This window comes from Melanostigma gelatinosum, assembly GCF_949748355.1.
Source record: "Melanostigma gelatinosum genome assembly, chromosome: 18".
Taxonomy (NCBI): Eukaryota; Metazoa; Chordata; class Actinopteri; order Perciformes; family Zoarcidae; genus Melanostigma; species Melanostigma gelatinosum.
Genome location: NC_136651.1, coordinates 12,720,918 through 12,737,679, shown reverse-complemented (window position 1 = coordinate 12,737,679; position 16,762 = coordinate 12,720,918). Strand labels below are relative to the sequence as shown.

Sequence of the window (16,762 nt, the reverse complement as noted above, 5' to 3'; positions counted from 1 at the left end):
TCATTCCAAGCTGGATTCATTTCGTGCTGACTTTTTATCAACTCGGCAATTCATCTTGTTTTACACACACATACATAGAGCCAAGCCGACAGACTCTTCTCTTCCTCACCATTCTCCGTGATTGATTTTCTTTTAGAGGTCCAAGCACCATAAGGGTTGGCACCATTTAAAAAAAAAGCTTCCCTTAAAACAATCACTACCTCAGAGACGATAAGTCCCAGAACAACTAAATATGGAGTTTCTTGAAATTCATGGAACTCGTCCATGGGCGTCGTCCTCAGACTGTGGCTGATAAACATTGGGAGATAGAATATAATGGGTATATAATGGGTAATTAAAGCGGCTATAATCAATATTCATATCAGAACGAAATGATTCGTTTTTCCAGCCTGCAGCTGAACTGTTCTTCTTTTCTTTTTGTAATTAGTGTAAAGGGCAGTACACAAAACAGGGGTAGTGACATTCAACACATAGGAAGAGACAGAAACAGGAATATAGATGAGACAGACAAAGCAAAACAAACAGATGGATATATAGATAGATAACAATATTATTGTTATTACAAATATACAAACCAGCTGTTGTTTCTAAGGGTTATGTAGTGTGTGCGTTTGGGTGCGTGCACATTTGTGGCTGATGGAGAAGAGACAGAAGCCTAATGAAAAACAAATTTATATTATAATACTACTATTAATAATAATAATAATAATAATAATAATAGGAAGGGGACATAGTGGGAAAATGATTTGAAATCTGAAAATAAATAAAAAATAAAGAAAAGAATAATAATCAATAAATGAGTGAGTACTGTCTTCAGCAGAGGAAGCTCTGAAAGCCGCTATCTGCCCAGCACCAAATAACAGAGAAAGTTAAAGAGCAGCTGGTGAACATAGCGGAGCATTTAGTCATTGAAGAGACGTATATTTCCCTCAGGAGCTGGTGGGAAAACAAGAGTCGGACTTGGAATTACATTTGCCAGGTGGACACAATTTGTCTCTGTCTACTGGCTGCATAAAGAGGCACAAACTGTTTACTGAAAGGTGATAATACGCCACAGTGGGGTTTATAGTAATTACAGACGAGATGTAGTCACAGTCCATCGTATCGTAGATCTCAAGACGGCCGCTATAGATAAGAAAGCGTTGGAGAGTGGTGCTGTGAACATTCTCTTTCATGAATCACTGTATAATCGTGTAAAGTAATGGAGATGAGAATAATCAACCCTTTACTACAAACGGGAAACCATCACCTCTCGCATCTCCTCTTTGCAATAAAACCATTTCCAGGGCATCTTGGTGTTTCGCTGACATCCACACTTTTCAGCCGGCATGAGCTGATATTTTCTGCACACAGCTGTAGCTGTTTACCGCGATGTCTTTAACACACCCAGCGATGCGAATGAGTCCATTAGTGCAGCTAATTAGCAAATATGTCTCTGTCAACACGTGGTCACGGGACAGATGGGCGGCGGAGCTGAAAAGCAACATGGTGGGAGCCGTTGGAAGAGGAGTTTCACCTCATTGAGATGAAGACGTATGCAGCCGGTTACCTCCAAATCTAATCGGATCGACTCGTCCGTGGGGGGGAGACTCGTGAAGCGTGATTTTTTTTTTTCTTTCTTGTGTTGATTTGTTGACAAAAAAAAAAAAAAGATGTGCTCACACACAGTCCACTTATTCCTAGTTGCCTGAGCGCCTGACCCTCACTGCAAATCACAGTGAGCCAAGGTCAGTGCAAATAGCTCACCCTCCACTGACAATTCACCTGCTTATTAGTGCTAATTCAGACGGACGAGGCCGACCGACTGTGTGTGTGTGTGTGTGTGAGAGAGAATGTTGATGAGGGAGAGCGATGGAGAGGCAGAGTGCATGGATTTGTCACGGCGTGAATATGTATGTGCAGCCACTGTGTGTGTCAGCTTGTATGTGCGCGCGTGTGTGTGTCAGCCTGTATGTGTTTTTTTAAATGTTCTATTGTTCCGCCCGTCAAACGAAATAGCAGCAATTGAACCACAGATGAACTGAGCGGATATATTTATCTTATATATCATGATGTATTATTCTGCTTGACCGAGTTATTTAATTAAATATGTTGAATTCATAAGTCACGGCTACAATAGAGCCACATTTTCCCAATAAGAAGGACTTTTTGTTGTTGTTAGCTCAGTGGGAAACAAGAGCCCTGACTAACGTGGTCACAGGTCATATCAGTGAATGCTTTTCTCTCAGAATGAATACACTTGTTTATTTCCTTCTAATTTCATGACCGTGACTGATGGGCAGTGAGAAAGTGATAAGCACATGAGCCAGAAAAAAAGTGCAGACGTCGGAGTTTTTGGGCTGCAGCATAAAGCAGAAGTCATCACCGGCTCAGTGGCTGAGGGGCTGTTGAGCAGCGTTCCCCCGAGTGTGCATCATTGACTCACAAATAAATATCTGTGAACAGAGTGTACCGTCAGACGTTTCCACATCAATCAAATGTAATGCCTCCATGAAGAACTGCTTACATCAAAGCACACCGCGACACTACCGAGCAGACGGTCCTGGATCGACTGGGAATCTTTGGCTGTGGCCCTTAACCGGCAAACAAGAGGATGGAGGAGGAGGAAGGAAGGAAGGAAGGAAGGAAGGAAGGAAGGCGCTTTTTTTTAACCGGCTGACGGGGGTGAGAGGAAGCCAGCAGAAAGATGAAGTACGCAGGTCAATGTCACAGTATTCAAGAGCCTATACTTATTCATGCGTCAAAACATCTATCGGTCTTCACATTCAAACCTGACGATTAACGATGTCCTTGGTTATCAACACATCATAACTTCATATTTGTAATCTCGCCGACTGGTTTATATTTGCCATCTCTTTCACTTGGATTTCAAAAGAATTACGAGGTTTGTGATTTTAAAAACACAGTAAAATATATCAGGGTTTGATCTCACATTGATGCACATAAAGAGTGCAAACACCATGCCAACAGAGCTAATCAGAACCTGGATGATAACACGCATTTTAATTTGTGTAAAGCAGGGTAGGCTTTAGTCTGAGGAATTTGATTTCGTGCAAGTGTTTGTCTTTCTTAATTCCCCGTGTCTAAAAAGGTTTATCTTCAATTTTTTCCAGCTGTAAGAAAAGAAAAGCTATTGAATGGAAATAAACAAATACACAAATCGTTTTACCTTTAAATCAATGTTTAATGTATGGGCAATGTTTTGCAATGCATTTGTGCTGCCTTATTTGGGCAAAACTCTACCTACCTATATCTCTCCAACAAACAAAGAATAATCATGCTGCTGATTCTTGTTTATGTCCATGGATGGGGCAGAAAGAATGGGCCGCACATATATAACAATAAAAAATACAATATATCCTTTCAATAGGCTGCGTTTCTATTGCACTGGAAGGAGAGCGGGACGAATTCCCCAACAGGCAAGATGACGGATGTACAACATGAATCTGAGCAAGTACAATTACATTAAGTTAACCCAATAAACCTTCTAGAAATCCTGTAATTTAAACAAATAAGAAGTTTTACATCTTATTTGACAAATAAATGTCTATGAAACCATCCTTAACCGAACAACGGTATAAATATGTAATGAGGAGGGAAATTAGTTTTGCCATTAAAGACTCTATTACGAGATATTATCTCAACAGGCCGATGTGCTGTTGTTATACTGGGATGCTGCTTCCATTCACATCTAGAACATCTACAACTTTTCAGTCTTTTCAATGCTTCTGGTAATAACCCATTTAAGTTATGTACATCTGCTTACTTGAATATCTTTGTATTTGTTCTTGTTATAAACCACACCTCCTTAAACTCGACACCCTTACCGGTGAGCGTCCTTTGTGTTCTGAATGGCACCCTAAGGTGGATGTAAGTGTTCCAGCAACACCTCCAGTCATGAATGAACAACTTTTCTACAGTGTAGGTAGGTGTTTTCCCTCCTGACTCATGTTTAAATGGCGTAGTTGAGCAGAAATCAGTACCTTGGCACGTCATCGGCTGCGGGTAATACAAATGTTCTCGGCAATGTATCAACAATAGAGGGGCCTTGGAGCTGAATAAAGGCAGAGGATACAATAGAAGGAAGAAAGTGTAGGACTCTAGGAGTGTACTGTGGATGTTGTGTGTGTGATGATTTACGAGAATATTACAGTTAAAAATCTATCTAATAAAAAGGAAAACAAGGCATTTTCCACATTCAACAAAAAAACCTGGATAAAAAAGTGCTGTCATTAAATTACAGCAACCCCCCCCCCCCCCGATGCTGCAGCTCTGTATAGCATATCAGTGCTTTTTGCTTTATTGATAAACCACACAATAACACAACCTCTGAAAAAAATGTGACTGAATCTGAAATTAACAAATAATAAGTGTTCATAATAAAATCACTTTACATTCACCATCTGTTTCTTGGCAGGAGCCAACTAAAGACACGAGGTCTGTACTGTACATCTCAATTTCCAGTGTCCGCCGTGGCTTCTTTCCACACACACACACACACACACACACACACACACACACACACACACACACACACACACACACACACACACACACACACACACACACACACACACACACACACACACACACACACACACACACACACACACCACACACACACACACACACACACGTGTGTGAGAGCTGAAAGTAGAAAGATGGCTTCACTGCAGGACTGAAGAGACAGGCTGCCGTATTTCACAAAGACGAGCTCAAGGCGTCTGAAGGCGTGCGATATTGGCTCGTCGTACTTTTGGCAGCGCTGGTATGGAGAGAAGAGTCAGATAATAAAAAATATTCCCGGTCATAAAGCAGCGGGTCTTCACAGCAGCGTGCATGCCGGTTCCCCTGAAGCAGATGTTGACTACGTACAACAGCTTTCGGTGCAGTGCGATGCTTGATTGCTGCGACTCGGTTGTTTCCAGCTCGGCTGAGACCTCATGAGAGCCCCCCCCACCCAAATGCAATCATATCCTGACCCCGAAGAAATGTCTGTATCTCCGGTGCCTCCGGTGGGTGGATGTGCGGGGATTATTTCAACAAGGCAATGCCACGGGGCAAAAGCAGCCATAATGTTATCAATAAGCCATAACCATCCCTGATCCGGGTGACAAGGGGATTCGTCCCGCTGAACTCTTCCCTCTCGCGGTGTGATCGGTCTCTTCTCCTGCTGCAAATCAGTGCGGAGCAGGAAAAAAAGAAGAAGTTGACAGAGACGTGTTTTTAATTCTTTGTTTCTCTTAGAAATAAACTCAAACATCGTCCCTCAGTCCGAGCTCGACTTTATTTTCTGTCCTGCTTTTGCAGTATAACTCCTGCAGGACCCCCCCCCCGCCCCCCTGAAAGAATGATGACAGCCTACCTGTCTGTTTCGGTGTGTTCCAGCAGTCAGGTACAACACTGCAGCTCCTGGCAAAGCAACACCCCCACTCAGCCGAGATGCCGAGCTAACCTGTCAGCAGTGAACACCTCAAACAGAGGCAATTTAACCACTTACGCCTGTGCACTAAGGCCCAAAACTAGCAGGAGAAGAGTGGAAATAGAACCAAGATGACAACACGGCCCTACTGTGTTTTGTATATCACAGTCCATCACAAATTCAACCTCACTTTGGGTTTCTTGTTTGTTTTTTTCGGTTGTTGTGTGTGTGCATGCCAAAACGGTCTAATTTGTATACATTCTGCAGCTGTTAGTTCTCCTAATGTGCAATCATAACATTTAGAAGCTAACATTTGCAAGGCCAAAATTTACATCCAACACTGGCTGAGCAGTCCATATTGAAAACGAGCTAAAAGCGCTGTGCTCGGTGTTGGGGAACACATGTGAGGCGGCAACTGTCACTGTGCGGGAAAACATTTGGGGGGCAACGCACAAGTCAACTGATTTCCCGCCATTACAGCCACGCTAGCGGCTCTGTGATGCCATGCACATGCACAGCGTTGAGCTAAACGCTAACATGAGCCAATATGCGCCTGATGACAATGCTATGCTAATGTTGTAGCAGGTTTCACCATCTTGGCTTAGCGTGTTTGCGTGCTAACGTTTGCTAACCGGCGCTCGACACTAAACAGAACAAACTGGGATCAGCAGTGACTGCACACTGCATTGTTTTCAACTGATTTACTGGTGTTGAAAGATGCGGCCAGTCACACCATCAAAGAAGTTGGCTGACAGAAGAATTGACTCTCATCAGCAACGCTGTGGGCTGAAATGTGGGAGAGGTCACTCCCCATGAATGGGCAGAGCGAGCAGTGGGGAGATTTGATGAAAAGGTTGTGGTGAGACTGTTGTGACTTGTGTCTGATAGCTGACTGAGAAGCACCGACCCTTTACAAACACCTCTCACCAGCAGGGAGGGAGGGAGGGAGGGAGGGAGGGAGGGGGATTTTGTGTTTTTTTACTGTGTGTGTTGTTCCACCCTCCTGTCTTTTTTTTCCTGCATGCGCTTGTGTGTGCGCATCAATCAATCAACCGCTGTTTGTACAGCACCTTTCATCGTGCAGTTCAAAGTGCCTCACAGACGACTGACGAGCCGAAAATAAGAGGGAACCGTGAAAACCACAGAAAAGACTAAATGCAGTTCAGAAATTTAACATTTGACAATTTGAGGCCAAGGCACTCAAGAGGATAAAAAAAACAAGTAATAAGAGAATTATAAGCTATGATAACAGTAATAAAGCGTGAAATAAAAACTAGATGAATACAATTATACAACTTAAATACAAAGTCATTTAGGGGCCTCATTTAGTACTTAAAAAAAACAAAACTTAAATACAAAAAGAAAATGGGAAGCAGAAAAGTGTAATCAACCGCCTGGCTGAATAGATCGGTTTCAAGTTAATGTTTAAAGATCTGAGCGCTCCAGCAGCTCTCAGATCCTCAGGCGGCTCCATCAGACGGCTCGGAGCACCGTGTTCTCCCCTTCTGATCCTGGTCAGCACTCAGGCATAGACCACACCAACGTCTCTTGTTGGCTTTGGGTTTGTCCAAGGGAATTACATTGTTCATGTGTGTTTCTATCAACTGCGTTAATGCGTAGATTGTTATACATTAGACAGACTGGCCAACATCAGCTGAGATCATCTCCTTGTTGAATCATCCCCGACAGCCTGTGTGAATCAGCAAAGGCCAACCGTATGTTCTACCGTGTCGTCATCTGCTGTTTCAACACCAAGCCGTGTGTTGCCCTGACTGCATTTATATTTGGACCATAGTCTGTAGAATTAATTCTATCTTCAGGAATCATACAAATGCCTTCGGTGTTGGGAGTATAGACCCGGAGATGCAATTACTGTCTGTGTGCAAAAAACACATCACATCACATCTTCCTTTGGAGCCGAAATGTATCCAGAAAACAACAGATTTCTGCCTTGAGGAAGCATGACCTAATCTAATCTAATCTAATCTAATCTAATCTAATCTAATCTAATCTAATCTAATCTAATCTAATCTACCAAAGGCTGCACAGATGGAGGAGACAATAGTGAAAGTGTGATGGTTTATGGGTGCTGGACTGAACACAATTGTTTTAGGCTTAGATAACCTGCTCTCAGTTGACACAGATGAACTATACTGAAACACAAACACTGAAACATCGTTGTATGTATTTGTACAATATTATACTTCTAAAAGAAGTGAATTGCATGCTAAATGTAGTGTTTTGTTCCCTCCAGCCTAGTAGGATGAATTGGGCACATTTCCATTGACTGGATGCTCTCATCTTTGTGAAGCACCCTTCAGCATTCAGCATGACTACGGGTGTAAATGGTGAAAGATAGATAGTGCTTTTTAAAAATAGTTTCTTTACCTCCAGGACAGATGCCTCTTGCTCCATTTGTTCTGAGGGTTCAAGCCGCGTTTCCTGCGGCCCATTGTCCCCTCCGCCTCGGAAACATCTGGCAGAGAACATCTGGGTGTTTTCATCAGACCCACCGTGGCTTGGTCTAAAGGCGAGAGGGCAGGTAACAGACTAACGGAGGAACATCAATTACACCGAACATGATTACAACACCGTAAACAGAACTTTTATCGCATCGGTTTCACGACGGCTAGAAAAGTTACTTAACGCCTGATTACAGATTATGTCCGACATAAACACAGTGGAAGACATCAACCGCTACGGTTCGACAACTTTCAGCAGCTGTAACTCACACTGAATACGCTCGCATGCATACATATGTTTGCATGTGCACGAGCGTCCGTTCAGGCCATAAAATCATACATGTACGATTCCCTCTCACTGCAGTTGGGGCCATAAATTACACACAGCCGCCGCTGTCTTGATGCGTTCACACAGTGCGATGCTTTCTACCCTCTACAGTTGTGTGCGTGAGATGGAGCAGTGGTGTGTATGGTATATAGAGAATGACATTGTTTGTAGAAGATAACTGCTGTGTGTGTGTGTGTGTGTGTGTGGCTGACAATACACTGTATGAGCGAGAAATGATGTATAAGGGAGAAGGTATTCGAATCAATACACCGGTTTTACATATACCACGATGATCGATCACACAGCATGCAGTACTGTCATTCGACTGTGTGACATCAAGTGTGATTTATGTTAACAAGGTGTTTCACGGGGCATAGTGATCTCATGCAATCCAATACAAAAGGGCTTAAAAGACATTTTACCCGTGTTCGACGATTGTTATGTCAGAATGATTGACTCCAACTGCCAGTTTCTAAAGCCGTATTTTGTCTGTGTGTTGTGTGTCCCCAGGTACACTTTTAAAGTCGCTCTCTCACTCACACATACTGTAGACAGGAAGTTAAAACACACACAAAGTGCATCCATCCATCCATCCATCCATCCATCCATCCATCCATCCGAAGTGCCAACATATTCCTCCCGTTTCGGCGCGATCGCACGCCGCCACGTACCTAAGACTCCGGTCTCCTTCAGCCCTCCATACTTCTGCATGGCTTTGATGGCATTGGTCAGGGCCTCCTTGGTCTGAAGCTGACCAGTCACTGGGTCAGGGGGCGGGAGGTAGCCAAACTTGCTCAGCCAGTCCTGGAAGGGAAACAGTAGACACAGAGTTCAAGAGTCATCACAGGCATTTCAAGGACTCCAAGTATCCCAAAGCTGCTGAGGGTCTGACACCTGTTCGTGTTTACTGTCTGCGAATACCGTGTGTGTATGCGCATATGTACATTCAGGTTATGTGACAGTTTTATGTCTGAATGTAATGTTTGTACACATATATCTAACTATAACGCAAAGGATCTCCGTCTGTCTTGTGTGCGCTCTGCACATCTCGAGAACCGCTCATTCGAATTCACACTTTTCACACTCGTTAAATAAGCCTTTTGACTTGTCATGGTAGAAAAAGCACAGGTGTTACTAATCACGTTAACGATGGCTCTGTTGTATTCAAGTGTCCCTGTAAGATCATTCTCTTAATTAGTTGCACCTGTGCTTTCCCCTCTGTGATGTGTCAAAACGGCTTCTGTACAAAAGGGCCTGTTCATCAGCCACTAATCAATGTTTTGATTACCGGTAGGTACTGTTGGATTTGCAAATACTGACTGTTTTTGGATTGTTCAATGAACGTATCATGTATGCACACATATTAAGTTGTGTCAAAGAAGATTTTTGGCATAATTCCATGATTTTCTTTCTGACTTTTATCGACACGCTATGACTTTTTTAATAATGAACTTAAGTTCCTCCGACGCTGTCTTCTGACAGTTGATATTTGCGTCCTCATCCATGTCTTTGCTTCACAGAAAGGGGAAAGTATTACAGAATACAGATGACCCCAAGAATCATCAGGATTATGAGAAAGAAGAGTTTGCTTGAAGAAGTTTGATTACATATAGAAAGCAGAGAGCAAAGAATGTGTCTGAATAACGACTTAGACCAGCGGTTCCCAAACTTTTTAGGCCGCGCACCCCCTTCTACATCCCGACTGGGTTCGCGCACCCCCCCCCCCCCCCCCTTAATAATAATTTAAAAAAAAGAAGCAACAGAGCCTTTTAAGCCTTCATAGCCGCATAAGAATCGGACCAATGAGAGAACAGTTTGCTCGCGCGTGGCATTTGTTTACAAGATTTAGTCCGCTGTTAAATGTTGCAGTGTGAACACAAACCGAACAAAGGAGCAACTGCAACATTGTATCATATTAATCCCTGAATCAGAACAAAGCAAACGAACTGAAGGTGTGAAAACGCCCTGAAACACTGCAACAAAGTTTCAATATCTTTCAGTGACACAAGGCGTCACTTTTAAAGAGCAATACGGATGGCGAGGACACACGCACAGGCTCAGAGGCAGATTATCACATTTCATTTACAATTAATGAGCGACTAATGTAGCCAGGATGTCTTCGGACAAAGCATCGATGCGGCGCGACACAGTGTTGTTGGACACCGGGATCATGTCCAACTTTTTTGCTTCTTTCTCCCCAATCATACATTCCACCATCTCTCTGGCAGCTGGCGAGCTCACGTCTTCGGCGATTGTGTGCGGTAGCCCCTTTCTCGCTATTCTGTGACCAGATATGAAGCCCGTAGTGCGTCATTTATAGACCCAACACATGAATGAGACTCCAGTTGTTTTTGGCTGTTTGTAACTCCTCCAATTTCGATATAAACGATGTAAGGGGCTTTTGACTTGCACTGTCATGCTTGGTGTTCAGGTGGCGACGTAAATAAGAGCTTCAGACTGTTAGCCAGAACCTCACTGCACACCACGCACTGTGGCTTTGGGCAATCTGCGTTGCCAATCCAAGTGAAGCCCAGACACAGATAATTTTCATCATATTTCCTCTTTTTTTCCCAGTCTGATGCTCTCTCTCGTTTCCTCTTTTTCACCTTGACTCCGCGATGCGCCGATGTGCTCCCGATTTGTCTGTGCTGCACCTCTCCGTTCCCCTCGCCTCCGATTCCTCTCTCTCTCTCTGTCCCTCTCCTCTTTTACGACTGATAGCTTCAGATGTCCCACCTGACAGTTTTTAAATTAAAATTACATTTTTTTTTAATATTTAATATTGTTACACCATCAGACCGCCATTACACTTTTCCTCTCGCGCACCCCCTAGAGGCAGCTCGCGCACCCCCAGGGGTGCGCGCACCCCACTTTGGGAATCCCTGACTTAGACAATAGACTTTATGGAATGACATTATACATTTGATGTGTACAATATAACTAGGCCCTGTGTTTATACACAAAACCGTATTTTATTACAATGTCCTGATGAATGTCACGGAGACAGACCTCTTGTCATGAAACCGTAAGTAACCGTCTAAGTCATGAAGCGCTTTTAGTATCTGCGGCGCTCACGCCAGCTGGTGGAGACCTGGGTCCAAGGGCAGGTGATCGAGACATACTAGAAGTTTACGATCACATACCCAGCAGTTCAAATTTAAGAAACACGAGGACAGAAAAAAGAAAAGAAAATTAATGATGAAACGAAATGTGGTAGTAAACTGGCACGATAAAAAAAAGAAGTGTCTGAACAGCATCAAAAGGTTGTGTATGTGTGGTCTTGGTTCAAAGGCAATGGGATTGTGGGGCAGGTTCTGCTGAGCTGGAGGTAACAGCAAAGCACTTTAAGGTTCAGAAGTCACCCAACACACTTTTAAGCGTCAGCATACTGAATGTTTTGGCAAGATGTAAAGAAAAAATAAAATGAAGACATCAGGCAATGTTGATCCCTGTCCATGTCCATGTCAGTCTCTCGCCGCCCTCGGGGGTCAGCTACAGAAAACAGCCCTGCAGCTGCTCTAGAGTCAGCATATTGCTCAGAGACCAGCGTGCTCGCACTTGAACCCAGCCCCAGAAGGGTGAACCCTAAACAAATGTTATTTTCTATTACCATACGACAGAAAAAGAACAACATGTATGCAGTACCTGCCGTGCCTTTCAAACAGAGTGGTTTTACACGAGGCACGGTAAATGCATGAGAACATTTATGGACATGCCGAATGGGACATAAATCTGTTAAAAGAAAGTAGGAATGAATACAAAACACACAGTTTGAGTGCAGCGGCAGCATTTGAAGTAACAATAAAAAAAACATCTCCAGGTAACCTGCTGTTGAGTACAATTAGACTGGGTGTAATGCTGACTACAGGAAGTTACATGTATTTATTCGTATATAGTGGTAGCTTGTTTCTTAGACAATGAAGAGACATTTACAGCATACAGTATTTAACATACGTCGCAAAATTTAGCATGAGTAAACCACTGTGTGTGTCTTCATTTTAAAATGACGTGTTTGATGCCCAGAATGCGGACAGAAAAGGCTGTATGTATATATATATGACGTCATATATACGACGAAATAACTGAACCGTGTGAGTATTTCTCTCCAAATGTGTGATTAACTGCAGCACGAGGGTGCCGACGCCTATACCCGAGACTCCAGTCATCTTTTAATCATGCATTATTAAGACGAGCAGACACAGAAAACCGTGGCCCAAAAATAACGTGCAGCACTCCAGTATTCCCATATTCACGTACCTTCAAATGAGAGCCATGTTTTCAGAGAATATGCTCTGCACAGATTTGCTGCCACTGTAGCGAGCTCTTTTTTTTTCCAACAATCAAATCGCCGCTTTGTACTGTAGTAATCATCTGTCGTGTTTTTAGTTGTTCCGCTGTGGTCGGCATTAAAAGTTTTCTTTCGGTGGCTCGTCTGAGTTGCGGAAGGGAACCAGAAAACAGCTGATTCGACAAACGAGTAAACAGCTGTCGCAACAACTTCAAAGAGTTGCTTGTGTCACACTTACTCAATAGGTTCTACGAGAGAAGAAAGTAGCGGTAGACAGAGGAATAATCGTCTTTGACGCATTATCACTTGGTACAAGAAATGTATAATGTACTTCTTGTTTTTTTTGCGAAACTAAGCGGTGTTTACTACGTTTATGTAAAATATTCTCTTATATATTCTTATATATATATATATATATATATATATACACGCCATTGTGGGTCTCAATTTGTTTCCAGATGGCACGGGGCCACATTCTCACCAAATCAGGAGGTTGTGGTGATTAGGACCTAGTTGGTCATAAACCAAAGAAATGGTGACGTCTGGTCAAAAGTTAGGAGAAGACCCAAAGTTAGTACGATTCATCCTGTGGGGGACATGAATGTGCGTACTAAATTTGATGGCAATCCATCAAATAATTATTGAATTATTGAAAAAAACATTATGAACTTGAATGTGGAGAGGTCAGGAGTTCACCTAACATACAGGATTCATCCTCTGGGCACCACGAATGTACCAACTTCCATGGCAAGTGTCTGCAGTCCAGCACCTCAATAAATTGTCTTTATGTTCAACATTTCTGCATTGCGCAATTTACACCCCAACGTAGGGCTGGGCGATATGGCCTAAAAAAAAAATCTCCGATTTTTTTACAAAAAATCCGATTCACGATTTAAATCGATTTTTTCCCCCACAAATTTTTGCAGATGACAGAAGCTGTTGAAAACAATTTTTTATTTTATTTTGTGATGATTTTCCCTCGTAGGTTGATAAAAATAAACAAAACCTGAACATTGTAGAAAGGTGCCTGTAGTATACAAAAAGTATTTGGTCACTCTTTTGTTTCCCTGAATCATTTAAATATTAAATTAAATTAAACATAACATTAAATGGCATTAAATAGTAGCCTTCCATTGTAAACAACTGTGCAAATGTAACTTTTTACAGTAAGCTTTTCTAACTGAATACACTGATACAAACACAGCATGAAATAAAATGTATGTGACCCTTTACCATTCACATTTTCAAAAGTGCAACATCTGATCTAACATCAACATAACATATTTTGCACAGTAAATAAGTGCATGTAAACAAAATCAAGTGCATTCACAACATAACCAACAGTATTAAACAGTAGTGCATGTTTTTTCTAAATATTTTTTGCCAGGAAGACAGCGTCGCTTGTGCTCCCGCGGTCCTGCTCTCTCCTCAGGGCGCAACGCTTCTCCCACTCGGCGGCATGCCTCTGTTTGAGGCTGTTTGTTCTGTGTCAGATGACACGAACCCGAACTATTTCCAGACCACCGAAGACACATTCTTCCCTCTCTTAAGAACGAGAGCTTCACTGCTGGCCGCCATTGTTTTCGTTTGTAAACAATGCGCGCGCACTCAACTACGGGAACCCAACCCAAGGGTGGGGGCGATTTTCTCGATTTTCAATAAAACACATCGCCTTAAAGCACACATTCGAATTAATCGATTAAATCGATTTATCGCCCAGCCCTACCCCAACGGCAGCGTCACAAGTTCAAACTTTATTTAAGGAAGCGGGGAAAGTAAGAGTGTGGCGGTCAAGACCAAAAAGAGGCCGGCACTGAATGTTAAACACTTCGTCATTGAACATAATCTGGAGTTTTTCAGAACCATCAACATTCAAGGTTGTTGATAAGAATAGATTGTGGCGCGCGTCTGTGGACACACAGCAAGGTCGTTGTTCCGCGCTGTCAAAAATCCCTAAACTCATCTATCCGGCTGTCAGGACGGCCTGCTGCTCAGAAAAGGTGACTGCACAGCGAGTGTCACCACGAATGTGTGTGCGAGTGAGTGAGTGAGTGAGTGTGGAAGCAAAAAAAACAAAAAACTAAAAAAGTCAGAACTTAAACCCACAAAACACATCAGTCAGCGGAGACGCGCAGCAGAGAGGAGAAGGTGAGGGGGAATGGAAAAAAAAGGGAAGGTGGTGAAAGACACGACGGGGGAGATGGAAGGAGACCTCTGATGAGTCCGTAAGATCGGGACAGGCAGTTGCATCTCCTGGTGTGTGTTTTTAACACCAACTTTTTACAGAGACTTGAATCGATTAGGGCAGTGTTTGTTGGCGGAGTCTATACCTCCAGACTGGTTTTTAGAAGTTCCTGTGAGCACTTAACTGCTATTCTGCAGTGTAGAAACACTGTTTCCTAATGTAAGCTGACCGCAACACCAGCGTTTTATATGAAGGACACAAACCAGACTTTTTAACAGCCAATTTTCAAGCCAAAAAAAAAAAAGGAGGAGAGTGTTTGTAGCTTCTAAAAAAGGACACACTCAATGTTTCAGGCTACAAATGTGGATTTACCATGAAGAGAGAGAAAAAGGGCCAACGTGGAATTAATTAAGGACAAATAGTTGAGAAAGCTCTGGTTTATGAAGACGGTGGTTTTATAGACCATTCTGAAGCTTGATAAACACAAAAAGTAATTTTGGTCTAGTTTTTTTCGAGAGTTTAATGATGAAAATCCGGGCAAAAACAATGGGTATGGAGAATACCGTTAAAGCTTTATAATCTATTGAGCCAGCACCAATTTAGACTGGCTCCATAATAAGGAATGAAAGGAGTCCCGTCCTCTTAAAGGAATACTTCACCCCCAGAGTGACCGTTTGAATATCAATTACTCAACCCGTGTTACCTCAAACCTTATATTTGACATATATATTTTGCGTTACAGGACGAGGACTCTGACTGAGTGTCAGGCAGACGAGGCATGGCTGTGATGTGGCATTGTGTAAAGATGGCTGACACGGGGACATGCGACTTGCTCAGGATGTGGCTCATCCCCGTGTATGTGGCGATCGGTACAAAAAGCGATCACTATTCGGGTAACAATAACAACAAACAACCAGAATCATGCTAAATGTTGTTTGTATTTGCAGGATAATGCATGTGGTTGAAACGCACTCTGCACTCGCTGTGCGGTCGGGTTCGGGTTAATGAGACACTTTGATCTCCTACAATCTCCAGATCTCAAGTCGCTATCACTTAGAAATGAGGCAGCACACGGAGGAACCTCTGCAAAGATGAGAGGATGTGGAATACATAAACACACACACGCACAGAACCAGGGCAACAAACTAACTTTGTTTTTGTTATTCATATTGCAATATTAGTTTTTTAATATCCTGAAAATAACATAATTTCTCGTTCCTGGTGTCACCGTATCGGTTCCTTTTTGTCTTCGGTATTATTAATAATAATTGTATTACGAATCAAACCACTACTCGGAATTAGACTCTTCTGCACAATACAAAATGATTCGTGAAAGGTAGGTTCAAAACAGGTAGAGTGGAAAAAATGAACCGCAGCAAAGTGATTATGGTGATTACGTAACATAATTACATCCCCCATCACTCAGCATATTGCTTCACTAAGAATGGCACACTTTAATTATACACCGCTTTTCAAAAGGTGGATTTAAAACATACTGTACGAATACAAAAAGCCCGAACGGGTTGGGATCTGTAATTGCTAAATACTTCGGGCACTTGAAGAGGAAGTGTGATTGTGGTGTCCCTCAGTAGTACGTGTCTACGTGACGGCCTTGCTTACAGTGTAAAACGTGCCCAGGTGGTGTGCCACTTTGTATTGATGGTGTAAATTACAAACCCACCCTTGTATGAATTAAACACAATGATAAAGACGTTTAGCCAAAATGCGTATAGGAGCCAGCCATGCAATATTAAATATTAAAAGGCTTTTTTATTATACAACCGTCTTTTTGGATTCGCAAGAGGATTCCCGAGTTGCAGTAAGAAATAATAATAAAAAACTAAATATCTTTCCTTTCAGTTCCGAAACACTGGACATTATGCAACGGCTGACAGGGGGCTGCGAGTAGACAGGCTGGGAAGCCATAAAGGGTGATAGCCGCTGCATTCGAGGATATCGCCTCTTAAGTTAACTAATGTAGTCACAGTACAGGTGTCAACCTTTTAAGCATCCCAGAATATGCAAAGCAGGAAGTGTCTATCCAGAGTGTCAAAGCACACTTCTGAAGTCTTTGATG

The 16,762-nt window shown here is 42.6% G+C and overlaps 1 protein-coding gene across 1 annotated transcript in view; it reads right to left on the bottom strand.

Moving 5' to 3' along the window:
* mmp17a (matrix metallopeptidase 17a) overlaps nucleotides 1–16,762 on the bottom strand; it is a 59,763-nt gene that overhangs the window by 15,546 nt on the left and 27,455 nt on the right. The window contains exons 2-3 of the mRNA XM_079288836.1: nucleotides 8,884–9,016; nucleotides 7,811–7,946 (exon numbers count right to left, since the gene is read on the bottom strand). Coding sequence (XP_079144962.1) covers nucleotides 7,811–7,946; nucleotides 8,884–9,016 — 269 coding nt within the window. The remainder of the gene's footprint in view (nucleotides 1–7,810; nucleotides 7,947–8,883; nucleotides 9,017–16,762) is intronic.